This window comes from Amblyomma maculatum, chromosome 10 (genome assembly GCF_055883805.1).
Source record: "Amblyomma maculatum isolate TAMU_Amacu chromosome 10, ASM5588380v1, whole genome shotgun sequence".
NCBI lineage: Eukaryota > Metazoa > Arthropoda > Arachnida > Ixodida > Ixodidae > Amblyomma > Amblyomma maculatum.
In genome coordinates, this window is record NC_139353.1 from 51,313,203 (window position 1) to 51,340,957 (window position 27,755).

At 42.8% G+C, this 27,755-nt stretch overlaps 1 protein-coding gene and 1 long non-coding RNA gene across 5 annotated transcripts in view; one reads left to right on the forward strand and one right to left on the reverse strand.

Annotated features, from left to right (window-relative positions):
- On the forward strand, positions 1-26,328 carry LOC146176373 (ras-related protein Rab-1B-like). 4 transcript variants are annotated; one of them, XM_084582717.1, is made up of 9 exons: positions 1,289-1,488; positions 9,973-10,038; positions 11,307-11,402; positions 14,497-14,569; positions 16,879-16,926; positions 19,708-19,755; positions 20,785-20,880; positions 22,704-22,835; positions 23,755-26,328. In XM_084582717.1, the coding sequence occupies exons 3-9, from the start codon at positions 11,380-11,382 to the stop codon at positions 23,956-23,958; spliced, it is 624 nt and encodes a 207-aa protein (XP_084438843.1). In that variant the 5' UTR covers positions 1,289-1,488; positions 9,973-10,038; positions 11,307-11,379; the 3' UTR covers positions 23,959-26,328. The 4 variants fall into 4 exon arrangements, with proteins under 4 accessions (XP_084438844.1, XP_084438843.1, XP_084438845.1 ...); XM_084582718.1 differs by lacking the exons at positions 1,289-1,488; positions 9,973-10,038 and adding an exon at positions 1-258; XM_084582719.1 differs by lacking the exon at positions 9,973-10,038 and having other exon boundaries at positions 1,289-1,511.
- The window catches only part of LOC146176374 (uncharacterized), a 32,233-nt gene continuing 7,337 nt past the window's right edge, over positions 2,860-27,755 (reverse strand). Inside the window, exons 2-3 of the long non-coding RNA XR_014701525.1 lie at positions 3,508-3,573; positions 2,860-3,266 (exon numbers count right to left, since the gene is read on the reverse strand). This is a non-coding gene — a long non-coding RNA (uncharacterized LOC146176374). The remainder of the gene's footprint in view (positions 3,267-3,507; positions 3,574-27,755) is intronic.

Sequence of the window (27,755 nt, forward strand, 5' to 3'; positions counted from 1 at the left end):
CCAAGCAGTTCGGATGCGTGCGATCCGCTCGAAAGCACTTAACACCTCCGTCCCCTTGAGCGCTCTTCCCTGCTGCGCGGGTCTCGTGATGTTCGTGCTGGCTCAGGTTCGTCGATGAACTCAGTCTCTGTAGGCAGGCACAAAAAGGAAACAACAACGCGGCCAGCCTTACGATATGCGAAAACACGACGTTTCCGTTTAAGATAGCTGGCGTACGAGCGTCGCTTACACAACCGCACTGCAGGACCCAAGGGTCAGGTGAGTGGTGTATATTTATGCTGTGCGCAAACATATCCATGCATGTACAACTCGTAACGAAACTGTGAATACGAAAGCGCACTCTCCGACGAGCTAGTGTTCGGGCTGAATAGCTCTACAGTGACTAAGACTGCAACGCCGTGTGTCATGGAAGCTATTTTCAAGCCTGTTGCGTATCAGAAAAATTTTAACCATCAGCTTGGTGCACCATGTGGCCCTCAGAAACGGTGTGTAAATGGTGTCAGCTATTTACTTCAATCATTTAGAAATTGGTTTCGCAAACTATACAAGAAATATATTTTCCTGCGTATCGAAACTGCAGGGCATTTTATGCGTTCATAGTCTCGATATGCAGGCAATCGTAAAATGTACGCTTAGAGTAGGTTGTACTCTTACGAGAGCTAACTTTAATACGCCCATGTTAAAGCGTAGTCGCAATGTACTCCGCATTTCTGAGAGTTGGTGCAGGGAAAAGAAAGTGTCCGGAACGATACCCATTACATTCAAAAGTTTTCAAAAGTATCTGATAAAGAAGTTTTTCGCGCCACCAGTTCGTTTCTTTTTTATATATTTGAGAAACCCGGGATTGCGTTCCCCAGTATACTGGACAATATTTCTTTTGCCGGATCTCAGACGTAAATAACAATATACATAATAACCGATATTTCTCTGCGTTTTTTTTTTTTTTTCTGTGTCAGTTGCCTATTGAAATACCTAAAGAAAACACCAATCTGCTTTCTTAAATAACCCCGTTCTATGCCGAGACAGAATAGAGAGGCGGTTCTTTGTGCATAACATTCATGCCAACTTGTGGTGAATATTCCTCACGGGTGAACGTGCATGCTAGTGTGGGTTATGTGACGTGTGGGTCACACTTAATGAACTGTTATCAGCGCATTTGCACCATGTGACATGCACTGATCAGCAAAACGGGAGGCCGCACTCCCCTTGCCGTGCCCTGTGGCGCCACCTCAATTTCTCTCTACAAAATAAAGTTCCGCCCTGCCACGCGATAGGCAACACCGGAGGCGGGTAAAGGGCAGACGAGGAAAATGCCAGATAGATTAGATTACACTGAGCTAGCTAGGGGCGGGATGTATTTTTGCTGTGTTTGAAGCGGATGGCCGACGGATCCGCCGACGCAGTGTGGGAGCATTGGCAGGTTTGCGGAGAAGGGACTGTCGCTGCCGGTTCCTGATGCTCGCTTCTGGGTCAAGCAGCAGCTGATGCGTGAGTGATCGCCTCCCCGACTCGTACGCAATCAGTCATTTCACTGAATAAGCTTTCTCTGTTCATATTCTGCAGCTAATAGAATGCGTATGCGTAGCACAAGTTGATTTCACAGCAAACCGAGTGGCGCGCGCAGACGTATAGGTGAACTGTGGCGAGCACTTCACATTTCAAATACGAACTGCATATGTCCACAAGTGTGTCAAACGTGCATATTTATGAGGCCTTACCCTTGTATACCTCTACTAGCACTGTCGAGAATATAACTGACATATTTCTTTCTAATAAACTGCAACTGATAGTCAGCGCAGGTGTTGTCTTCTTGCTTGTCCTTCGTCTCTGCGCTGTTATTCCTTAAACATGTACCAACTAGCTCAACTCTCCGTTTTGTTGAATATAACTAGCGTCTAGCACGCAACCTTCGACTTAATTACATCACACAGCGCTGTCATGAATAAAAGTCCCCTCTATCTTGTCTCACGGCAAAGCCTTATATCCAGATGTACAGTGGGTACGGCTTTTTTTATCTGTAGGCCTACCAGTTATGTTGTGTCCATCGGTCGCATTTATGCTTGCAGAAAGCAGTTGAAACTTGGCGCTGTGACGAAGTGCAATTGAAGCTTCTCGGTTAGATATAAAGTTATTTTCTCTCGAACTCTCCCTTATAGATATATGTATATATTTTTGTCATATCCGCGTCTGTTTCATCGCAATGATTTCTGTCGAGCAGAGAGTGTTAGCCAAGCTTTGACCGCCTTCCCACGGTCCGAAATGTTTAGATTGTCGATGACAAGGCTCAATCCACGCCGAATGACCAAAACGTTGAACTCGATCACTTTAATTTGTTCGGAAACATTGTTGAGAACATACCTGAATATGAGTAATAGAGTGCAAAAATATTTCTTTATACGTTTCAAAGAAAAATGAAACAAGGCACTGAGCTGTCATTGACAAGAAATTTATTTTTATAACACTGCACAAATTTCTCACACACATTTGTACATAATCTAGCTTCCTATGCTATTCGGATCGTGCATTTATGCGTAGTAGAATCAATATTCTTTTTGAATAAAATGTCAAAATTATATCACTTTACGTTCTCTTTTCTCTTAATATATGAACTTCTCAGGAATTATGAACTAACCATTCTGCTCCTTGTATGTGTAGGACCTATAAAAAATGTTATTTATCTTGAGGTACACCAAGCTGACGAACTAAATAGGTTGAGGTGTAAAAAAATACTTCAGGTGTAGAAAAAGATGTTTTGAACCACAAAGACACATCACAAATTTATTTCTCTTGAGGCAAACCAAGCTGACGAACTGAATATGTCGTGGTATAAAAAACTACTCACGATATAGAAAAGGACGCTTTGAACCAAAAATACACATCACACATTTATTTTTCTTGAGGTAGACCAAATACAGACACTTGTAGTTTATTAGACCAGTTTATTTCCTTTCATCTGGGAAAGGTTCCTCGAGGTGTTTAGTGAAGAACATTTGAAGTTGAGCTGCCACCCCGAAAATTGCTTCGTCTCCAAGCATAACTCATCACCACAGGGCACGGCTCTCAGCATACCAGTCGTCACAAGATAACAACTTCGTTTTGCCGTCGTTCGCAGTCTTGAACATTTAAGGCTGAAATGAAAACAGCCACAGATATCACATAACATCCGCCGCGCCGTATCGCCTAACAGGGACCAGTCCATATGAAGGATGCCGACGAGAAAAAGTGTTTCGCTTTTGGAGTTCGAACGAACACATTATGGCGCCAGCCTGCAAAAAGGGGGGAAAAGAGGGTTTCTGAAGTGCTGCCTCAAGTAAATCGCAAAAAACGCTCGTCAAACCTAACACAAGTGGTTTATTTATGTGCGAATAGGATCGCGGAGCTGTCCCGCAGCGCCCGTGGGGGAGCCCAGTGCTCCACTACTGAGTGGGGCCCACTTTTTGAGAAATTCGTTCGTTCGTTCCTCCCTTCCTTCCTTGTTACCTCACATGGTGGAGTTAAGAGACTCACCCATGAATGAACCCGGCTGTTCCCTACAGGCAGGCCACTCTCCAGGGGAAAACCGTTCTGCGGCTCCTGCGTATAACAATGTGAATAATATAAAGTTTATTTGCTTGGTTTTTCTAAAATTAAATAATGACATATGTTGTTTTTAAACCTACTTCTACATTTTCTGTCACATTTACTCCGACATTCTGTGTGCTTGTTTGGCAGTTCCCAAGTAGCACAACAATGGACTAATACTAACTCTGCATCGGAAAAACGCGGCACAAATGTGTACCTTTATTGGCATTCGACCCAAATGCTACCCGCGGCCATATATATCCGGGCTAAAAAAAGATGTAGGACCTATATTTAGCCATTGAAAAAGCCGGCATACCTACGATGCTGGTCTTCCTGTTTCAAACAGATAATTATTATATTGATATTGACTGGCTGTTCTATATTGGCAACCAAACCGTATTTGCCGGCTATCGTAATATTCGCCGTCGGATGTTCTTCACAGGCTTCTGAATATTTTCATCCTCTCAAATTGATTGCCACCGCAATATTTGTAAGCCAACCCTACCTAATGGCATGCATGATGTTAGTATCGGAATTTATATATTGGTTTCATGTTTTCTTGACAATCCATTGCTTGGAGGCATTCGCGTGCATAGAGCTGTTTGTGCAACGCATTGAAAAATGCACTGAAGACAGACTAGAAATATGTATTCTTGATGAGATTTCTTCATTTATTAAGAAAAAGCGCGTATTATCCCAGAGGTTTGAATAAGATCCGGTGCAGAAGCTGTGACCGATGCCGGGCTCACGGGAAGGCCCAGTGGCTGTAGGGGAAGCAGCATAGGTCGCTGGTGAGTGTAAGTTTTTCGAAAGGCGGCCCCGGTATTGTCCAAGAGCAGGGCAAGGGGCTAAATGGTCGGCAGTTCCAGATGTAGTCTGAGAAAACTCAACCAGATGTCTCCTTCAGCCTCTCCCACGGTCGGTTGCCTCGGGAATCCATATTATAATTAACATCTGTATTTCAGCGATGCAGATGTCGTCCTTGTAATAGGTATGGCATTTGCTGAAATAAAGAAAATCAAAACAAATATCCTTTTGCTGGGCTCCCCACGTGCAGTTATCGTGTTTCCTAGCTACTGCTCACAGAGATCTCCGCGGCAGTCTACCTGTCACAACCTTGAAAGACGGGTAATATATGCTTAATCATTTTTTTTTTTTTTTTTGCAGCGAAGTTTCCAGTTTTATAGCCACACTACAAGGGTTTTCTTTTTTTTGGTTTTGTCGTTATAAGCCAGGAACAATTATCGAGATATGGAAAGCTCGTAGTTCGCTAAGCACCAAGTAAAGTTCTTTTCTTGCAAAAAAATGACCTCTTGAGCCGCATATGAAAATCATGCGCATGAGACTTTAGTGAACATGTCGCCGGTTATATTCCTACTTTATTTCCGCTAATGTATAAAGTGGAGCGCTTTCCGACTCGAGAGCGAGCCATATCGAACATCGTGGGACCTCAGACAATTAGTGTGAACAAAATGCAGGAGACGTTTAAGTTATTTCTTTCAGCCGCATGGCAAAGTTCGTGTGCAGCAACATAATTTACGGTCATAAAACACGTGAACAGATCCAAGGAGGAATAATTATTGCGTATGCGTAGTTTCATGGAAAAAAAAAAGTGCACTGAGACAACTTTACTGCTAAGAGGCATTGGACACCTGTTACACTTTAAAAGAACAGAAAAAGCGCCAATAGAAGGTACTAAGCACTGGTTAATAAAAAAAAGCAGAACTGTTATAAAGTGTGGTGAAGTATGACTAGCTTATATAAAGCATCATCTACTAACTCTCCACAATGCTTCCAAGTGGCTAAAGGCTTGTTTTCTTTCTCTCCATGCTTCATCACGACAGCGATGATGATGATACTCAAGATATTTTATTGCACTCGCCGAAGAGATGGACAGCATAGCTGCAAATGGTGCTGACCCTGAAAGCAGAATTTAAGATCATATGGGCATTTCAAGCAAGAAAAAAAAAGTCCCCCGTGCCGAAACGAATCAGTCTAAATATTTCTGGGCATAAAAAATTAGGTTCGAGCTAACAACATTCGATGCGCTACCAAATATTGATTATTCAAGAGAGGGAAGCAGTAACACATCACTGCGTATGAGTACGCTCCGAGTCTGACAGAATCGAGACCTCAAAAACAAAGGTCACACAGAACAGCCTTGAGGCTGGGAAATTCTCCCCACACTACAGCATTTATTCCAGAAATTTATAATGTTCACTCAGTAACATCCGTGCATTTTTAAAACTAACTGCATCTGTCAGGAATGCAAATTTCATTGTGTGCAGCAAAGGCAGCCCTAATTTTGGCATCAAAAGTGAAATACTCTGAACTAAGTCGGCTGAGGCTGAGCGAAAAGTAACTCTGTCGACCATCGTTAGCGATGACATTTACGGTAATGACGTAAAAAAAAGAAAAACTGCAGCATATTCACTAAGGGTCTCTTGCTTTTAGGCAGCCTCCCAGCAGTTGTGTGGAAGAGCGTGGAGCACGAAAATTTAGTAGAAGCAAATATGTATGAGGATCTTCCCTTGGAAATTTTCAAATATTTTAGCTCAAGAGGGCATGTACGCTTACATGCAAAAAAAAAAAAAGAACAAATATTAGGACATGCTCAGGATCTTCAAAGAAAAGAACCCTCTTACTGGCAGATCAAGCAAAGAGCTTATGAAAAACAGAACTAAATAATTAGAAATGAGAGTTTCAGCTACTGAAATAATAAGCGAGCGAACATTTGTGTTGCCTTCGAGACTTAGCAGGGATAATTTACTTTTTTTTTTTTTTGCATTCCACAGTTCGCAAAACATTAGGCCAAAAATGTGCATAAAAAATGTAACATTTAAAATATAACCAAGAAATATGCCCACTCATTTCGTAGCTAGTGCTGATAAGCGTATTGATGGAATGTAAATATTTTGTTGAGCTCAGGGAGGAAAGTCTTGGTTGGATCGAAAAGGCACGTCTGTGTTTCACCCTCCATTGTTCAGTCGGCCGCGGCGTGCATGCAGCACAATGGCTGGCGCGGGGCACAGAGAGAGCGTGAAGCGCGGTGCTCGTTCGTAAAGGATGAGAGGATGTGGAAGGAGCAAAGAATGCAGCAAGGGTCAGTAAACCGTCGAACAAATCAAGCGCATTTTTTTAGCACTAACATGAACAAAGAAAGGGGCTTTCGTGCAGTCACCACTGCTGTGGAGTGTCTTCATTGCTTCAACAAGTTGGGGTTGGATGGGGAGGGGGAAGGGGGGGGGGGGGGAGAGTGGCCGAGAGGAAGGAAGTGTCCGTGGCGCGTTGGCGGCGAGTGTATTGTTTGCACCCGTCCTTTACAAGAAGGTGGTAGTGGTTTATTATCAAATAATAAAAAAGAAGAAAAAAAAATGTTGGCGGCCGCAGTAACTGCTATCTAAAAATCTGAAGCACCTGAGCTGCGGCAGGAGGAAAAGTAGAAGGGGATAGGGAGAGGATAGCGAGGGGAATTACAGAAGGGAGCGATAGGAAGAACAAGAGGAGCTTTGTAAATTATTTACATAATACAAAAGGTAAACGAGTTCACGTCGCTCGCGCGCAAAAATCCGAGCACTGTCCACAAATGCCAATTGTCTACAGTATAGTTACATGGGTGTATATATACATAGCCGCGCGCACGTAGCGTCCTATCGCAGGCATATCGCGCGCGCGACACAATGCACAAGCTGCCCGGGTGGCGCGCCCGGAAGCATACGTCCAAGGTAGCACACAGGGAGCGTTCGGATCACGCACGTACTACCTGGTGAAGAGCAAGCGCGACTTCAAGCCCGCCTGCTCGATGAACGCATAGAGGCTCCACAAGATTTTTCGTGCCGCCTTCAAGTGCATGCTGCGTTTTGGCGGATAGCTTCTGCTTTAGCTGACCAGCACAGAGCGTCCGGAACCGGGAAAGCTTGTGAGGCTAAAATATAACGGAACGGGCTGGAGCATGGTTTAGTGTACTTTGTCTTTTCATTCTACATAAACCTACCTGCCACCTGCTAAAGAGAACAAATCATCTGGCATAATCCTCGTTAATTGGCTTATCGTTTTGTGAAGTCTTGGTTTAATGAGCGAGCAATAAAAATTAGATGCCTAAAAATATAAACACATCTGTTGTCTTTTTGTAAGGTGTCCAGCCCATGTATATGGATATAGCTTGCAATATTTGTCATCTATTTCTTGCAAGATAAATAAAAAATAAAAGCGGGATAGCGTACATCTAAATGTGCCCAGAAAAAAACGGGGCTTCGCTTCTCTTTATGAGACGCACTTGAAATGCCACTGGTAATTTTCATCAGAGTGTCGTCACATGTGATCTTAATTAAGACGCACTGGCCGCGCTAATCACACCAACGTTTTTTCTTTCTGCATAAATTCTTCTGCATATTTTCTACCTGATTTGTTATTACAATTTTTTTTATTGTGTGCAACGATGCTTATCTTCATCTTTGTTACTGTCACTTTCTCAGTGTCATCTTTCATTTTGCTTCAAACTATGTCCATTGTGCTATTTAACTTCCTGTGTGTAGTAAAGTGTGTCGTCAAATGAATGCTGAAGGTGATTTGTCGGCATGAAAAAATAGACAACTCAATCAGTAAAATAGTTTGGCGCCACTCATCTACAAAGTTTGTAGCTTTTCAACAATAAGTAATCAGAGGTACATCGAAGCTGTTTTGCAGGTACGCTATGCGGACAGGCGGACAGGGAAAAAAAAAGTAATTGCTGTTGTCAACCCCCTAGTTAAATGCGATGCAGTAATCAATTATTAGGCTTGTTATACTATTAGTTTGTAAACTTGAAAATGGTCACATTTCTAGACAACTCCAATTTGTAGAACTCTTCTAGTGCGCGTGTGTTACCAGAGATTAAGCTCTAAATATTCTGTTTTGGTTCTCGTATTCATGAGTGTCACAAAGGCCGCCTCAACGGCTTCAGCTGCCACGAGCTGTTTCACAACACTCCATGTGCCAGTGGCGTACAAGACAGGTCTTTACCTTTCGCTTTTTGATGTCGAATTGGTAAAAATGTCCAAATCAAAAGCTAACCACGTCAAGGATGTTTTTCATGCACTGTCTGTGTCTTGCGTGCGTATTCACATGAATATAACATCAAATTTCGGGGCGTATTTCTCGAAACCCGCACGTACACTGAGAATGCAATTGAATAGAGTAGCCTAGGGATGCGATTGCCTCTAGTTGTTGCACACCACTCTGCGAACCAACGACACCTAGCATTTGCCTGTGGACACGCCAGTACATCGCGTCAGGTGGAGGAATCTGGGCCTTTCTCGTGAACACGGGCCTTTTACAGTCCACTTCAACAACGAGCCTCCAGACAGCCACGCAAAGCACTATGTCGGTGATGCAAGGTACTCCTGTTTACCTTCAAAACCCCCGAGTGCCGAAATCGTTCCATGGCACTGCGCATGAAGACGTTGAGGACTGGCTAATTCAGTTTGAACGCGTCGCATCCTTTAATCAGTGGGACGACAACTTAAAGCTACGGAATGCAATTTTCTGCCTGGAAGAGCATGCTTTGACACGGTGTGAGAACCGAGAAGGCACATTAACACCATGGCCTCAGTTCCGCCGTCTTATCATAGAGGCGTATTTTAGCCTGGATAGGCGCGAACGAGCAGAACGCGCTCTACAATCTAGGATACAGATGCCAAATGAGTTCGTCATGATTTATGTTGAGGTGGCACTATTATAACAATGACCGGCAGCTAATATCACCTGAATGTTCATGAACGGCTGTCAGATAAGGAGGACGAGAATTATTTCTGCAATTTGTGTACGCATAACCTACACACACGAGCAAGTTCAGCGGACTGCGTATTGTTTATCTAAATGCTCTAAATACGAATTTGGAACACCACAGATTCTAGAGGAAGGTCTCATTCTGAAAAGCCGTATCTTAACCAACGGAATACTTTCGTCAAGAAGCGCATGTCAAAATACGTGAGATGTTGGCCGTCTAAGGTGAAAATGTCGAGCAACGCTCGCTAGCAGTCTCACTAAATAACCGGGAAAAATAGTGATCAATATATGGCAAGATATACCGCATGTTGGCAACGCGATCTTAATGAGCGAACAATATTCGCCATAATATATGTATACGTATATCAGATGTTGGCAACCATACCTAAACAAGCGAACAATACTTCGTCAATAGGGACATTTTTAACAGGGTCGTTTCTTCTGGGGACATTTTTACGAGGGCATTTGCACCGGGGACGTTTTTACCGGATCCCACAGGAACGTATATCAGATGTTCGCAATCCAATTTAAACGAGCGAGCCAGCACATTTCCAATCTCGGGCTGGTTAACTGTGCTATCTTGGTTTCGTTCACGTGTTTCAGAGCTAACTACACTAAAAATATTCTGAATACTGTTTGTTTCAGAGCGAAGACTGGTGTAGAGGAGACCTTCATGTGCACAAATTAACTGGCACAGTTAACTGCTCAAAGGTGAATGCAGTGCATAGCTGATTTTGCACACTTATCTAAAGTGCGCGATGATTATATGCGTCCCGCTATTCGTGAATAAAGTTATATTTTCATTCGTGTGCACGAAATGATGTTTAGCTTTTTGAAACTACTTTCTCCGTGATCTCCTGGCTACAGCGGTTGTCAGAGACGCACACTGACCAGGAAACTGCCCGCCATGATTGCTGGAAGCTTGACAGGGGCCGATAGGTCTCATCGGTGCTTCCATAGGAAGCTCAGTACCATGCGTGCTTACCACTGAAGTTTTATTTGTAATTACACCTGAGCAATTAAAAAAATGTGCTGACCATTCCTTAAAACAAGACAAAGCTTACACGTACTTCCAGTGCTGCCCATTTCGTCTAATCGTCGTGTCAACCTCGTCTTACACTGCGGTGAAGAAGCGCTAAGAGATGGTCAACTTGCGGCACAAGAGCTCAGCTTCAATTTTTTTTTCTCGCTTTAAAAGAAAATCACCTCAGATGAAACTTTCGGAAACGCAAGATGACACACTGCTCTACAAAATCTTTTTTTGTATTTTACTTGGAGCACATAATCGCAAAATAAACAGATTTTCTTTTGTTCAAAGTGGACTTTTCTTCAATTTCAGATTTCTTGTATTGTTTTTTTTTTTCTTTACTGTGACAAACTCATTTTTGGCTGCAGCCTAAATTATATAGTTCCTACACCTCCAGGAAAGCAAAACGGATATTTCATAATTCCTTACAGCAAGTATATATTTTTATTGACAACATGGTAAATGTTTCAATTCTAATTAATAGGAAGAAATTATAGTGCGCAAACAATACTTGATTTGAATCGTATAAAAAGTCAAGGCCTGTGCAAATATTATTAGAATTTTTCGGAGCATTTTGTACGAGTTTGAATCTTTTGGAAATTTGTGGCGCTTCTTTCTTCACTTTTCAAAATGTTCAAATATTCAAATTATATTTTAGCCATAGATAGCACACGTACCGATAAGCTTTTTACGAATGTTTGCCAAGTCATAGGTGGTTAAGCTGAACCTATAGGACGTCTGGCATTGAATTTACCTAAAAACAAATAGTGGTTTGAAATGCTCAGTTAACCCAGAATACGCGTCGGAACGAAGCAAGCGTCCACATATAACTATCGAGCGGTCAATCTGAAAAGGAAAATCTTATCTCCGCGCCGATAAGACAGCTTGCCATTTCAAGAGAAAGGGGCTACTGCTGCTGTGCACGTCTGCGATAACAGCTCCCTCTCTCCAGTGCATCTCCCCACATCGCCTGAGCGTCAGAAGCGGCCGCACTGACAAGCGAAGCGTCGTCTCTGAGCTGTGAAATGACATCGGCGAACGAAGAATAGTAAGTATTTCTCTGCTTCGGTAAACCATGGATATTTTTGATAGCACTTCTAGCGTGTTTGTTTAAGAGAAGTTTCAGCTCATCGTTTCGAGATTTTTGTATTCTCTTAAGGTTGTTTTCAATGCTCCAGCCTGCGCAAAAGCGGCGTTGACACTTTACATCTCCTGCAAGGGTTTGTGGACCCTATCTATAGTTAGCCTTTTGAACAGACGTTGTTCGCAGTTTTAGAGGTCTCTATTGTAGAAGGGACAAGGTTTCACAGCACTGAGCTTGAGTGAAGTTTGTTTCTCCACAAAACCTCCAGGAATGTTCAGTGTGACACCAGCCTTCAGAGTACCCGAGTCTGAAAACAATATGGGGGACACTCTGCATTTGCAGTATGATGCAACAGAGTAGGCTATACGTCCCTCAGATAAAATTATATTCAAAAATTGCACATATAAATGTGCAAAATCTACTGAACACAACCACGTTATGAATTAGTGACCGAAAATATTCCACAGCACTGCCAAGAGGTTGTGCTTTCTGTGATTGGTAAAGCACAGTCTATTCTTTATCTTGAAATGTAAGCTTTTCAACTCTGTTTAGCGGTGCTTTCCTAGGATTTGCTCAAAATGGACTGTGTGTAAACTTGAAATAAGGGTAACTGGCATGTTTAGTCTGCAATAACAGGCGGCGTGACCGCCTCGAAGCACGAAATGAAACGTTTTGTATTACAACTCAGACACCGTGGTACTTATGTGCCATAATGAATCGGTAGCGGTGTCTGGCCGAAGTTTCAAGGTCCGTCAAAAAGGCAACCTCAGTACAGTTTCGGAGGGTAGGAAACCTCAACTTCGGTAACCTTAAAGCCGTTCGTATGCGCTACGCCAGTAAACTAATTGTGAAAAAAAAAAAAACTTTACATGCACTCACCCACGGCACTTTGTTAGGGCGTTTTAATGTAGTTTTCTTAATATAGCCATGACTGGATGTTCTGACTAGTTTCCGAAAGATTACTTCCAAGATGTTGATGCCTGATAACAGTTGTGTATCATTGTTTACCTTAAATGTGCTCTGGCTCTGCTTACCCAGCTAAACAACAACAGTTGTTTTTTTTTAATGGTATTTATGATAAAGGCCGTAGTGGAGGGCTTTAATGACTTCGACCACCTGGGGTTCTTTATAATTCACTAACACACTAACACTACATCCATCGAAAAACGACTGCCACGGCCGAGGTTCGATCCCGCATCCTTGGATACAGCAATCGAGCACCCTAACTATTGCACCACCGCATCATTTTTTTCTGCGCCACCACGGTGGGCCACTTTGGATGCAATTGGTTTAAAAAAGGCTGTTAGATATTAGTCGTGCTCATTTAAGACCGAACTCATCACGTTGCTAAAAAATGCTTGTGGCCCTTTAAGACCCCTTAAGATCGATGAAACGAAAGCCTTTGGGGCCTGATTCTACTGCAGTGTTTATTTGCCAGAAACCCGCCGATTACTCAGTACTTCTTCCGTACCGAATTCGAGATGAGGCGCTCCACTCAGCGGCGATGGCGCGCGCTCGTTGCGGTGATTGGACTTCATAGCTGGCGGGAGATGGCGCGCGTGACGGGCCCTCCTGGAGACCGAGTTGAAAGCGGCGTCGTTGCGCTCTTGCGTTGCCATGAAGACGGCATGATCGCTACATAAGAACTAAGATATATGTCTCGCGTGCGCGGCGTGGCTTAGTCGGTTAACGCGGTGGACTGGTGTTCGGATACGTAGGATTTCGATTCCCGTTGGGGGATTTTCTTTTTATTAAAGGTTAAACAGAACCCCGCCGTCATTTGATTGACAGGTTGAGTGTGACACTTTCTGCAGACGAACGAAAGCACGCACGCACGCATGGACCACACTCGTGGGCCTTTATAAAAGCTTTCGCCTTAATGTTGGCTCGCGCTCGGGAGAAGCAATCTGCGTTGAAAAAAAAAACCCTTTCCTCGGAAAAAGAAGAAATTGGCCGTGTTTAATATCTACCCTTCACAATATGCGAGCAAAATCCATTTGAGAGAAAGGAAGTGCACATTACAGATATTATTTTTTATAACAAATATCGTTGACACATCAGTGTCAATTTTCCCGATGCGGTGGCTCATTGATTAGAGCGCTAGGCTACTGAACACACGGAGGTCGGATCGAATCCCGGCCGCCGCTGCGGCCGCTTTTCGATGGAGGCGAAAAGAAATTCGCGCTTGTGTGCTGTGCGTTCTCAGTGCTCGTTATAGAAGTCCAGGTGGTTTACATTTCAGGAATCCTCGGCTACGGCGTCTCCCATCGCCTAAGCCGCTTTTCTCGTTAAACCTTACAAACCAGCCGCAGTACCAAACTCACCATCTTATTAATGTGAAGACATTAAAAGGCTATGCTTGTGAGGCCAAACCGTGACGCAAAAAAAAATGAAACCACGATTGTGTACGCGAATATTAGTGCGGTGTAGTGAGGCGACCACAGAGAAAATGTGACAAATACTGCGCATTTTTTTTATGTAAACCAATTGCTAAGGCAAAAGCACTAATTCCCGACTTAAAGTAGGCTTTGCATTCAAGCACTAAAGTATAGGCTATGTAAAAAATATTGATAATTAGTGGTCTTGGTCATTGGTAATAATAAATACTAGCAACAATTATTGATAGTGGGAAATAAGAAGAATATACTAGCAACAATTATTGATAGCGGGAAATAAGAAGAATAATATAAAAACAAAAGTGACAAAAACTAAACACCCGAAATAATAAAAATAAAGAAGGGAACAGTAATATAAAATGCACATATTAAAAAGTTAAAATTTCATAAGCGTCGCCGCAGCGTTACTCCTTTCGTTTTCTCCCAATGCAGTTTTTCAGTCACTTCTATGGTTTTTCTGTTTATAGTTGATCAAAATAGGTATCAGAGATTTGGACTGAATTGGGGCATGGTGAGCTCGGTTTAACCAAACCACTTGCGTCGTAGCACTCACAGTGGCTGTAGGTCATGCTGGCGTCATATATACTAGTATGTGTGTCGCTTAACGTGACCAAAAACTTCAAAAGCTTATAATGCTACCTTCTTAATTCATTCCCTTGCAGCGACTATTTATTTAAAATTGTTCTCATCGGCGATGCCGGCGTGGGCAAGACATGCTTGGTTCGGAGGTTTGCGGTAAGTTAGAAAGTTTCTATGTTTCCCACAAGCCACAGAAATGAAACTAGCATTCTGACCATACCGGAAGGTGCAGCGCATGAGAGGCTTATGAATTATGCTGGAAAAAAAAAAAGGATATTGAGTTTTGGACCACTCGCTTTAATTGATGAAAGTTACGCATTGAGACTGGAAACCTCTGATGATGAACGCACCTTCTTTTATTGCTCGAAAACGTGACATCTTTTAGTCTCTAAGTAGCTCGGAATGTTCGACCCGGTACCGCATTTTATTCTATCTCATATCAGTCGACGTGTCCCAGGAGCTGACGGCATGTGCTGTAGATGGCACCGGTTAGATTTTTCTATAACTGCCAAATCTCTGTGTAATCATCGTATCTTTCCCTTCTAGCTGTATGGCTGTGCTTCGGCTGGTCTTCATGAATATATTCTTCATTACTTCACCCTTTACTCCGTATTGGAGTATTTTGTTTATTATCGCTGGACCAAGGATGGTACCAGGCATGGTTGGTTGGTTTTTGAAACCCCAGGTGGCGTCATTTATTCAGAGTTGCTAACACACGCAATTAATCACAGCCGCAGTCTGTTCCGGGTGGTAGCGCTCAGAATCGCTCTTTTTTGCATCACCTTATTTTCAGATGTCATGAAGCAGAGATAAATTCTAGCCTTCGCTCTTTCCAAAATTAATGCTTACCCAAAAGCTCCGACGGTTCAAGAAAGAGAGCAATCTCACCCCTTGGTACCCTTACTTTGGACAGACTCCATGTGGAATTCCCAAAAACCAACAAGCGTGCTTGGGTCAATGATAACAGCGCTTTTATCGCAACCGCATATCAGCTCTACGAATGCGCTACTGCCCCATGTGTTGTCTCTCACGTCTGCTAATCGGAGTACCATATGTGGTTTGCTCATGAACAACATCAACGCCGAACAGGAATAGGGGTGAGCAGCAAGGCAGCACGTCCAGTGGGGAATTATGCGGAAGCGGTAGCCACTGTGATAAGGAATGCGGAAAAATTGTACAGCCCTAAGGGTCGATAGATGACTGCATTTACGTCACAGGGGAGGAGATGATGACGAACAGGTCGTAGCTTCCACAGTGGGCATTGTGCCAGGGGGCAATAAGCGAATTGGTAGCTGCACAGCTTTTCATTGGGGTCTTGATACGTCAAAACGGCAGGTATGGCATATCATTAAATGTTATTCATAGCACTATCAGCCTCAGTCCAGAGTTCCAGGCTTCAAATTTATTAATGCGTAAGCATAAGTGACTCTGTTTGACGAGTCTGACCTTTGTTCGTTCCCGCTATTCCACAAAATTAACTACTTTCAACTCGCCCAATACAGCGTACTGTTACATTACACCAGAACTTTGTCAGCAGGATTGCGTCGAAATAAGGGGAGATGAGAAAACGCGATTGGTTGTAGTCGATAGAGGATGAAAACAATGTCGAGAAAACTTCAGGGCATGTGGAGTTATTAGTTAATTAATGAGGGCCTATTAAGTTATTAGAAGTCGAAATAGCCAGACGGTGTAATGTTGACGTCCCACGTGATCACTTGGTACCTAACTTCCTGTCCCGTGGTACCTCACTTCCAGCCATGTGACCTATGAGGATGTCGGAATAGTGACGCAGTTTTGCCGACGTCGGATGTGACGTCGCAAAACCAGGAATTAACGTGTTTGTACACGAGAGCCAAATAAACAGGGAAAGGGATCAGAAACTGTGTAATGGGTGTTAAATGTCACCAGAGAAAACAAATGGTGCATGTGGAATCATTAGTTAATTAGAGCCAATTAAGTCAATTAAACGTCGAAACAGCCAAACAGGGTAATGTCGACGTTCAAAGTGGTCTGCTTACTCATCAGTGTTCTCAAAGGTTTTTAGCTACCAGTGGGTCAAAGGGCATTTTTAGGGGAAAAAAAGTTGCTATTTGTTGTCGCTCACGGTTGGATATTATAGGATTTCAATGTTATACATTAAGATAACCATGACATTAAACAGTTACCTTGCCAGTGCGAATAGTGTCATGAGCCTTTGACTTTGTACCGAAGTCGAAAACTGTCACTCTATGAAAGGAGAGTTCTGCTTATAATGAGGTTTTTCAAGCAGGGATGACCACTGATAGAAATATTTATCTAGCCTGTTTGCTGTTACGTATTGTATAAGTTGTATGCACGCACAGCAAAATCAAATGTGTGGGTATGTGAGGGCTCTAGTTCTCTAACTCTTCGAAGACGATAATGGCCTTTTCGTAGATTGCTTTGATTTAGAATGAAGTTTCATGCTTTTCAACCAATAATTTCAGGAGGATACTTTCACTTCCGGATACAAGCTCACAGTCGGCGTCGATTTTGTAAGCATCTTATTTCTGTTAAATAACTATACCTTAAGCCAAATAAGTGTTTGTCACAAATTGTTCTAAAATTGGTTTATATTCAATCCAAGCCCGAAAGATGTCTACCGAATAGCGATATTTTCGCTTTTTTACCGCCCGTATCTGCATGTTATTAGGCCTTGCGCACAACTTTCCAGAGACGACTGCTCAAGGATAGAAGCCAAACTTGTTGAGCAGGTATGAGATTGTTGAAAACATATTGTTTATCAGAGATACGAGATTGTTGAGCACATCCTTGTTGATGAAGACGTGTTGAGCTGATGTGAGGTTTGGAAGGTTGAGGTAGCAGGGTAGGCGAAAATGGTGCAGGTCATAGTTAGTTTATTTGGGAGACCTTTTTCTCCTCCAGTAAACGCGTTTTATTTGGTGAGGGAGGAGAATCAAACCGCATTGCAACCAAATTGTTTGAATGGAACCAGTAATCATTGCTGTGTGTTCACTCCTTTGCTTTGCTGATATAAACCCTTGGCGAAACGTTTAGAGCACACGAAGGTTTCCTTTTGAACAACAATGAGTATTTCACTATTCTACAAACGCTACAAAAGTTCAACTACATTGCTTAGAAGCTATAGCGCACCTGGGCTCTAACCTTTGCCTGTACGTGAATGTTTTCGCACACCTTCGAAGAAAAAATGTAGTGACGTGAGCCCTCTGCGCATCTAAACATAACCTGCCTGCGTGCCAGGCTTCTTATTTATATATTAGAGCGTAAGCCCTTCTACCCGGGGTGCAAGTTCTTGTTTCCCATCGTCTTGTCGCAGTAACCTTGACCTCGAACCCTTACGGCTCAGTTGAGGTGTCCGTCGAGAAGTGTGACAATTAATGCGCCTTTATTTTCCTATGAACTAATTTACAAATTAAGTGGAGGTGTTAACAGAAAGTTGGAATAGACACAGCGCCCCCCTTTCTCCCAGAACCCACTTAAACAAAAAAAAAATACTTTTTAAATATCGCCTAGAGAAGCCGGTGTTAATGGCGTTTTCCCGTCTGAAGCCGAGCTTCCGCCTAAATAAAACCGTTAAACCGTGTATAGTATTCTGAACCATGCAAAACCTAGTTTACCCGAATTTTATCTTGTATGACTAGGTTCAAAGCATGCATAAACACCCACCATTATTTTTTGTTCCTACACAGTACACTTTTGTTGGCTGGTAAGCTGTTTTTACTCCTCAAGCAGCCAAGCTAGCCGGAAGCTTAGCATTTAATAAAAAATACTTCTTTCCGAGTGTTACTCTAGATGAAATATCGTTCCATAAAAACTCTGTAGTTTGAAAGTTAATATATCTGTAGTCTTGTTGCATATTATTTGAAATAAAATCCATTTGCAGCTTCTGTTGCTCGGACGTGAGGAAATAACATCATGGTATCATGAAAATAATAAATTTATTTTCCGGGCCAAATGTGGAAGGCTACCGAGACACGGTGATAGTTTTGCACTTAAAGCGAAAGGTCGCTCGTCGCCCAAATTTTCTGTATTTTTTGAAGGTCGCTATTTTGTAAGAGATGTAAGAAATGTGAATGACACCAGGGAATGACATGAAATATCTTCCTTTAACGACTATTTATAATGAGGACTAAGTAAAGCAATGTGATGGGCGAGTTGGTACATTTGAAGCGGAAGAGTAAAACTGCGCGAAAAAGACGTGGGCCTGAAATATACACCTGCGCCTTGTTTAGCCTTGTGTGTGTGTCGTTCAGTCCCTCAGTCCTATCTTTTTCGTGAAGTTTTACTATTTCACAGCTATATTTTCATAGTCATCTGTTCAAGCTAGCCCTGAAAGCAAAGTGCCTGTGTACTGCAAAATGCCATGTAGTTGAAATTATTCTCCGGCTTCGCCATACGGTGCCCCTCACAGCCGGAGCCGCTTTCGGGATGTTAAACATTATTTTCGTGCATCGTTATTCTGACTTCATGATATAAGAGTTTATTGTGCACACTACGATCGCAGGGAGCACACTGAGAACATGTCAAGTTGGCTGCCTTCGTCATCAGGCGAAACGCATATTGATTTGTTTTCTTCCTCGTGGCAATTCATATATCATCGATCCATCCTCGTCCGCCATGGCCATATGTGCTCGTAGAGGCAAAATGTAAATTCTAACGAAAGCATCTAAAAAAGCAGTACCCAATTAAACTCTCAGTTCATTGCATGCCCACTGGAATCAATGACCTTCATAAAATTGGTTTTGTAGTGTGAGCTGCAAAAAAAGGGATATCTCTTGTGTGTATTAACACGTCGAACCACCTCATAGATCATGATTTCTCCCTCTCATAAGAGCAGCAGGTTTACATTGACCATCTGCGGGTCTTTTCATGCACGCCAGCGTAGCTGGCACACTGGTACTTATTTATGCACTTTTCTGCAAAGACACGCTGCCTTTTCCACACATTTATGATCTCATTAGTAAGACCTCTTTTGTTGACCAGATTATCTCACATATCGCTCTTAGAGTACACATGATGATTAGACAGCCAACTGAAGTAGCCCAACTGCTATGTTATGAAATGCAAGAAGCTGAAAGAACAGTGATCCACGCGTGGCAAGGATTTGTTTAGATAAGCAAATGCAGCCCCATCTTTTCCCCTCGATACCTTTCGTAGGCTGTTCTTCACGGTGTTTAAATGGCAGAAGCACACAGCAATCCTGCCATGCGTCTGCACCGCTAAAGCTCTTATTTTTATGCACAGATTGGTTCTATCCACCCGAAGCTAACAGCTATTTCTGGTTTTTGCTGCAGAAAATAAAGACTATAGATCTTCACGGGAAGACCATCAAACTACAGATTGTAAGTACTGATATTGATTACATGTCATTGCTTTACTGAAACCGTGCTCTCAGCCTGTATGATTTTAGCGAGCCCTCGAATATAAAATCATTGCCTTAGATTGTTACGTGTGAGCTGCTGTTAACTGCCGAGAAATAATACTGACATGTTGTCAACACACTGTCCCAATACGGATAATAGAATAAATGAAGCTTTTATTATTAAATACTTATGTTGACTCTAGACGCCTTCATGTATGAAGGCCTAAGCGTGATATGTTTTGGGAAGAACAAATTGAACAATGATGAATGCCCGTGTCTAATAAAACATAAATTAAAGGGGCAATTTACGGCCTACTTCAAAAGAGCCGTCATTTAGGAAAGCTTTTCAGGGCTGGTGGTGTCTCTCTTCTTGTTCTTTGTGTTCTTTCCAAGTGTACGCTGTGTCTCATCAGGTATTACTGCACATTGTCATGACAATTAATTAGACTTGTAGTTGGTTTTGTTTCTTTAAAAGGCAACGCACAGAGGCAAGCTGTCCCACTGATGGTACGAGGCACTGCACGAGGCATGGTAGTGTAAGCATAAAGCGATGAGCGGCACTTTAAACATTTTTGTTTGAATGACCTACGTCGTCATGGAAACACGACATCTGGTGACCGCAAAAAACTTCTATGGAAGATTACGATACCTCCTAGTGCGAAATTTGGGCGCAGTTACTTCAGCGTTTTTGTGATACATTGTGGTATGTATGTTCAGTTATAAAGCACTCTTCATTGTTCTCACGAGTCAAAACGAATTTCTTATCTGAAACTCTCCATGTATGTTGCTCTCTTTCGATTGGTTCCACCGGCAGCTTCACCGCTATGTAGTCTGATAAAGAATGCTTTAGCTGCAAGAGTAATACTTCGTGACCATGCGCACTGTTTTATAAGAAAAAAAGACTCATGAAAGGCTGCAGGATCTGATTTCCAAGGGTCAATTTCATACAGCGAGGAATTCGTCATATTCTATTCCTTCCCTTACAATGTGTTTTTATTTTCTACTTTAGTGGGATACCGCGGGCGAAGAAAGGTTCTACAGCATCACAAGCTGCTTCTATCGAGGCGCGCATGGCATCATAGTGGTTTACGACGTGACAAACCAGGTACGTGCAGAACTTCTTTCGTGGACTTGGAGATACAAGCTATACACCTGTTATTTTCAGTGTAGAAAGATCGCATCGGGATTAAAACCATAAAAAAGGACCACGACCACCAGCTCTCATCCATGCAATGCTGCCTTTTTGCTCCGAAAGCTGTGCCAACGAGGCTGCGTTTTGCCGTTAATGCCATGGGAGGAGTACGATGGCGAGCTACTTTAAGGGCAAGAAAAAAAATGCAGCAAAGTTAACGAAAGCAATACGACGCGACTTCTAATGACACACAATGCGAATATGATAAATAGCCCCCATACGTAACATGCTCAATTTGTTACTACTGCTTATTAGCGGAGCCACTGCTATTATACAAAATCAAGAAATGACTGAATGAAATATAAGTATATAAAAGCTTTACATTCGCATTAGCGTAGGAGGCCGGACAGAGAGATCCCTTTATGAAGCGTAGGTATCTTGACCGACGTTTCAACTGCATTCAAATCGTCAGCCGACCTGTGCCGAGTATAGAGCAAAGGCCTTTCCCATACCACTCCAATTAGCCCAGACTCGTGCTTGGTCCCGGTGTTCTTGACCAACTACCCCCGATCCCATACTACTGAGGGGTACATATTTTAGTATATAGACCACAAATTGTGTTGCGCCCAATGTCAATCTGCGGCGTTACCTCCTGGCCGTTTGCTTCTTAATGTCAAAGGCGCAATGACATAGCGTTAATCATAGGCTTATCTGCGTAATGGGGGGCGGGAAGGTGTGTCAGCGAGTGAATGTAACGCGGCACCCTTATAAGGATATTATCAAAGACGACACTGGCTATCAGCTCCTACCACTAGCATTGCGGCCTCAAGCGCGCATAAAGGCTGTTTGTTATTGTATGTGAGCAGCCTGCTTACCTATATCTATTAGCTCGTTAGGCCCCTTACTTCTTCTCGATGCGAAGCGGAATTGGTCGACTGAGTGCCGTGCAGAGCCTCAAAGGTGTTTGAAGTTTTAACTCCGCCTGATAACTAAAGTGACTACCGTTGCCACTGTGATTATTAAGCGGCAGCAGGAGAGGTTTGTAGGCGGAAAGCGACGTCATTTCTACAGCCTGCCGTTGCCGTACACGTCTGTACTAAATGCTGGTCATTTGGTTCTAAGATTTGTCACTCAGTCATAATTTGTTGCAGTTTATATCAGTTAGACTAACGTAATATACTACTACCAGCACGTGTCTTTCCCTGTTGGTAAGCAATAGCTTGAATGTTTGAATGGGCAGTGAAGTGATCATGAGTCGTGCTGACGGTATACTTTTAGCGTCCAAAACCCCATCCATTGGCGTTGGGAAACTGTAATACTAAGGATACCTGTGTTGTTGGGGAAATCCAATAGCAAGTACATCTCCGGCAACATGAGAAATATGCAGATATAGATTCGCAGGCATCTAGTGAAAAAGCACCTTTAATCGCAGCTTGCGAAGGAGCAATTTAAGTGTAATAAAAAATCATGAATATGGGAGCCTCTCAGAAATGAAGTAGAAGCTCTGTTCTGACTGGTAGAAGGGCTTATCTTTCCTAGAATACATGTAGAAGTGTTATACTGATCTATATTGGTTTTTAATAGCAGAAACGCACTAATGAATGACTTTAATACTTCTCGACCCCGTTTATGCCTTGCAAGATTTCCCTATTTTAGGAACACTGTTCTCACCTTGGCGTGCTAAATTGATTGTCGTACTAGTCCAAAATTAATTTCATTAATGCTTATCTCTACATTCATTGTTGTAAAATGATCGATCTCTATACGTTCATGCTGTGCTGTCAATATCCTTGCAGGAGTCTTTTGAAAATGTTAAGAAGTGGTTTCGTGAAGTGGAACGCAATGCATCAGAGCACGTCAGCAAGCTACTCGTTGGCAGCAAGAACGACTTGACGACAGATAAGGTGGTAGACTACAACACGGCGAAGGCAAGTAACTGCTGCACAGAGCTTTAGGATGATTTCCTGCTTGCTATATTATTGCGAATTTTGAGACTGTCGTCCCTTATGCCGCAGTCGGTGTTCCACCCTTTCGCAAGGCAATGATCTTTGGATTGCGCTCTTCCGGTTGTGAGTTAATAGCTGCCGAGAAATATTATTCGCTATTACCTATATTACGGCTGCTCAGACTACATATTGTATGAGCTATCGTTTTTTCAACCGCAATACTGATCGGAAAAAATTTACGACTTTCTGGTCTCACAGCTGAGCTCCAATATTGGTTTATCTAATGCAGTGGCAAGAAAACATTCATAGCTTAAGTGACTAATACTTACATCTCGCAACGCACACGAAAAAGCCCAGAGCAAGTGTACTAGGTTTACGCCAAATGTCACGCTAGGTCTAGATTGAGAAGAAATTATTTGTTTGCAACAAATTCTTTTTTTCGGTCTTGCCAGTCGTGGCTGATTTGTTAGACTTTGTTTCGCTCTCCACTATAAAGATCTACGGAAGGCAAAAGAAAAGACTTCAAATTGTTTCTAGCCTTTTCTACAAGTAACCTAAAATGTGGATATAAATAGTCATCTGCTACATCCGTAACTCTACGTGTGCCAAACCAGACCTGGGCCTCGACGGCCGCCTCAACTTACTCCGCGCCGGCGCTGGCGGCGCTTGTGCTGCATTCCAGTAGTGCCACCTGGCCATTGCAGGTTGCCTATACGTCACCATTCCCGGCGGCACCACCGCTCACTCTCTCGTTCTTCAAAAATGTTTTCAAAGCTTCGCTCCATAAATAAAAAAACTACCTCGGTGTTACCGAAGTGATTTCACATCTTTGGTTATTTTTCAAAGCAGTGTGTGCAGCTGATTGGTTCTTTAATTGTTTAACAACCGCATTCGTTCGCAGAATTTCGCCGAGAAGCTGGGCATCGCATTCCTTGAAACTAGTGCCAAGAATGCCATCAACGTGGAGCAGGCCTTCGCTACGATGGCGTCCGACATCAAGAGCCGCGTCGGCTCCCTGATCGCCAATGAACATACGCAAGGTGGCAGGGGCAACATCAACCCGGGCGTGTCCGTCGAACCGTACAGCTATGGTTGTTGCTATTGAAGACATTGACCGTTTCTCCTCGAGTCTAGCCACAAAACGCACAAGCATCCAGTCTCTCGAATCTTCTTTTAATCTCATTCTAACGCCTAGCGACACACAGCTGAGGCAATATGACTAGGTACAGGGTTATCCACTTCTAACTGTAACATCGCCACAGCTTTCAAAGCACCATTTCGTTTTACACAGGCGCGCATCGAAGCAAAGTGATACAAACATAGATGAACCCGGAGGTGGTGCTTCGCATGAGGTGACACTTAGATTTATTGCATGGCCGGGTCGAAAGAAGGGTTCTTTTGTAAGCAGTGGCATTTTTATGCTAGAAGTGGACGACCCTGTACAAGCAAACAAATTATGTATCTGAACGCAACACATTGTAACCTGTTGTGAAAAGAATATCCATAGTCAGATCTTGAAAAAATATATTTTAGTTAGGCTTTACATCAATATAGACTGAAAAACGTAATCGAGCAACCCATACGAGAGATTCACATTTCAGGGCCTAGACTGATCACTTCATGTATTTGCGTTTAGTGTATAGGCCTTTTATTTTAGGTTTGCAAAGCACATTTTTTATGACTCCGAATAGGGCCAATTACTTTCAAAAAAGAGCTGTTCACAAGATATTTCTGTTTACTTAGGCAATCCATCTTTTGGCCAGCATTTCATTTTCTCATTTTCGTGCTCCTCGTATCGAAATTTCTCTGCAGAAACTTTCGAGAATCTCCTATGGAAATTTACTATTACATCAAGCCTCGCTACAAAACGGACGTAATTCTATTGATCACTCCAAAGCAACGCACTTTGTGAGTGGTCAACTGTAGATACTTCGCTGCGTCTGTCTGGTTGTGGAACTTGAATATTCAAGATTTTTTTGATACCATCCTTGTACCGTTTCTGCGAGACAAAAGCTGTTTTTGCTATAACAAACGTCTGTCGTGGACTGTATATACAAGCACGCACGAAGAGATCTTGTTGCTACTGCACTTGCTCTAAGTACATCAAGCAGAGCAGATGGAAAAAAAGGTCATGTCATGTTATTTTCGAAAGGCACTGCAGACAGTGCTTTCAGTTCATCTGTGTAGTTTGACGAGAAATACCTGACTGTTTCTCATCATTTTCATTGAATTGATCGACATTTGATGAATGGCCAAGGCATCTTTTTTGTCGTTGGCCTCAATTGTGGATGTGTTTTTTGGCAACACATAACGGAGCTGTTGCAACGGTGTAGGGTTACTTCATATTCACCTCCTCGAGCAACTATGTTGTCGATTGCGCACTCGTCACGGAGATATATTTTTCCAAGCTTCCTTCGAATGACGCGATGCACACAATGCATTTTACTGGTAGTTAAGTCCGATCGCCTAGAGCTTTTGGCCATCCTAACTCCAGTAGAGCGTGCCTATGCGGCAGCTGTGGTAGTATATCTTTGCCCTACGTAGATCATGTTAAAATCTGACATTCCGCGCATTTTTGTTATAACCTGGAAGCACAGATTGAAAACATGTAATTCAGCGACGCAGCAAGCCATGTTAGCCACTGCTACTTCCACTGTTGAGGATTCAAGTGCCTCAAGGAATGCGGAGACTTGCAATGAACTTCCAATAATAATTTCGTTTATTATAGCAATTGGAATTAATGTGAGTGAATTGCTGCATTTCGTCTACACCGCCTGCTAACAGCGAGAAGAGGTTGCTAGTCTAGAGTACGGCGCGAGAGCTACCGAGAAATACGAAACACTGTAGAAATTTATTATTGGCCAGCGTATAAGAAGCGTACAAGAACAGGTATGCAAGAGATCGCATGCCTGAGAGTGAGGCCTTACACATGAAGGGCTGCTCCGCATAAACACAGCTCGTCGATGCGCTCTGTCATGACGGATCGCATATCGGATCGGCATGCGCAACACGGCGAATACTTTTTTTTATCTCGTAACCAAGCACTCGAGTCATGCGAAGCACTTTCATTACGCACTGCAGACATGGGGATGAATATATCTCCGATGTGTCTCACAAGCTCCCTTTCAGTGATAATAAAATGCTTTAAAAAGCCTTTGACATTTGCATTTCTTTTCTGTTTGAGCTACAGGTACGCAAGTTTTTGTAGCCACATATGTATACATTACTAAAATTTGGTGCTCTTACATTTTCATACCCTTCTCCAGAGATGAGAAAAAAGATGTAGAAGCTCCATTTCTCTCAAAATGATGGTTTCTTGGAAGAAACTAGCCGCAATTTAAAGTATCAAGTTGTCGATTGAGAGGATATATTGCAGTGAAAGGTATTCGTACAGCCAGGCAGCGATGGGAATTCTTGAGTGTCTGCACACTCACTTTTTTATGGAGTAAATGCTATAATAAAACAAAATGTGAAATTCTGGTTAGTTTGTTCGTCTCTTTTCATATTACGTACACAGCCCATCGAGACTCTACGCTCAGCCGCGTGTTTAACGTGCTCTTCAAGCACTAAAAAGTCAATACTCTGCAAATGCAAAAACAGTTGACACGAAATTTCGGTAGGCTACTAACGTGAAGATTTCCCGTGTACCCTACGACCAGTGCTACAAAGCTAAAAATAGACCTGTTTAGGATATCTGAAACGGGCCTCATTGTGAAGGACGGATTTACCTGGGGTTTTTGTTCTAGCGAGCCAGCTATCTGTGATTTAGAAACTTTGCGAGTTTTTCCTCCTTGGAGGGGCAACCAGAGTCTTGCTGTTTCTTTTCTGCTTCCTTCCTTTACTTCTTTGTAAGTGGATCAGGTATCACTTATTTCAAAGTTTGAATCAAAAGCCCTGGCCCTCCTTGTACTCTGGTACTTTCTTACTTGCGTTCGCATTTTAATTTCAAATTCTAGATTTTGGTTTCACTCAGGTTCAGCCGAGTGAAACTTGCAAGTTCTAACAAAACGCACAAACATCGCAGTCACTTATGTCATGATGTATGGGCACATCATGTGTTTACCTCCTGCCCAGATACTCTGGAATCTCGAGACATCAAAGTTCGGGGTTGCCGGGCTGAGGGGGAGGTAGCCACGCCAGTGGAACGCGTGACCAGACGAACACTTTGCAGTATAACCGATAGATGTGGACACCTAAACTTCTTGTTTCCTCACTCACCAGCACATGGTGCCTCTTTAACGTTTACGGATATTTATTTTCAGAATAAAGCGACACGGCAATGCGCCCTCTGCAAGCGGATGGCAGAGCCAGGTGAATACGATATAGGTGATTAAAGCTCTATATTTAGATTATTACATAACAAAACTAAATAATCAACTTTCTCCAATATTTAGGAGAATTCATCAAGGCGGAATAGATTTGTAATAAGGGAGTGGTTACCCACTGATAGCCACCCAAGCGCAGACATACGTCTACAAAGGAAAGATATCTTTCTCGGAAACTTTGTAGTTAAAATTCGTCCTGGTCCGGGGATCGAACCCGGGTCAACCGCCTTTCCAGGGTAGTTTCTTTAGCAACTAAGCTAACCAAAATGGTCAGCAGATTAGGTGGTAGGGCGTGAGCGAATTAACTCGAAGTGCGAATGGTGTTGATCGAATATTTAGGGGAATCCCCAAAGATGAAATATATTTTTAATAAGGGAGTAATTACTCATTCACATCCGTCCGAACGCAGCCGTACGTCTACAAAGGAAAGCCATATAACTTTCTTAGAAAATTTTTAGCTAAAGAAAATTCGTCCTCCGGGGATCGCACCCGGGACCACCGCCTTTTCGGGCCAGTCGCTCTACCAACTGAGCTATCCAGGACGGTCAGCAGAACAGATTGTAGGGAGAGAGTGAAA

What these genes read in the sequence shown, in the direction of transcription:
- LOC146176373 (XM_084582718.1), top strand. Translation starts at nt 11,380, where the DNA reads ATGACATCGGCGAACGAAGAATA. An exon ending in GCTTGGTTCGGAGGTTTGCG is followed by an intron (nt 14,570 to 16,878) that starts GTAAGTTAGAAA and finishes CAATAATTTCAG; the next exon opens with GAGGATACTTTCACTTCCGG. An exon ending in TCACAGTCGGCGTCGATTTT is followed by an intron (nt 16,927 to 19,707) that starts GTAAGCATCTTA and finishes TTTTTGCTGCAG; the next exon opens with AAAATAAAGACTATAGATCT.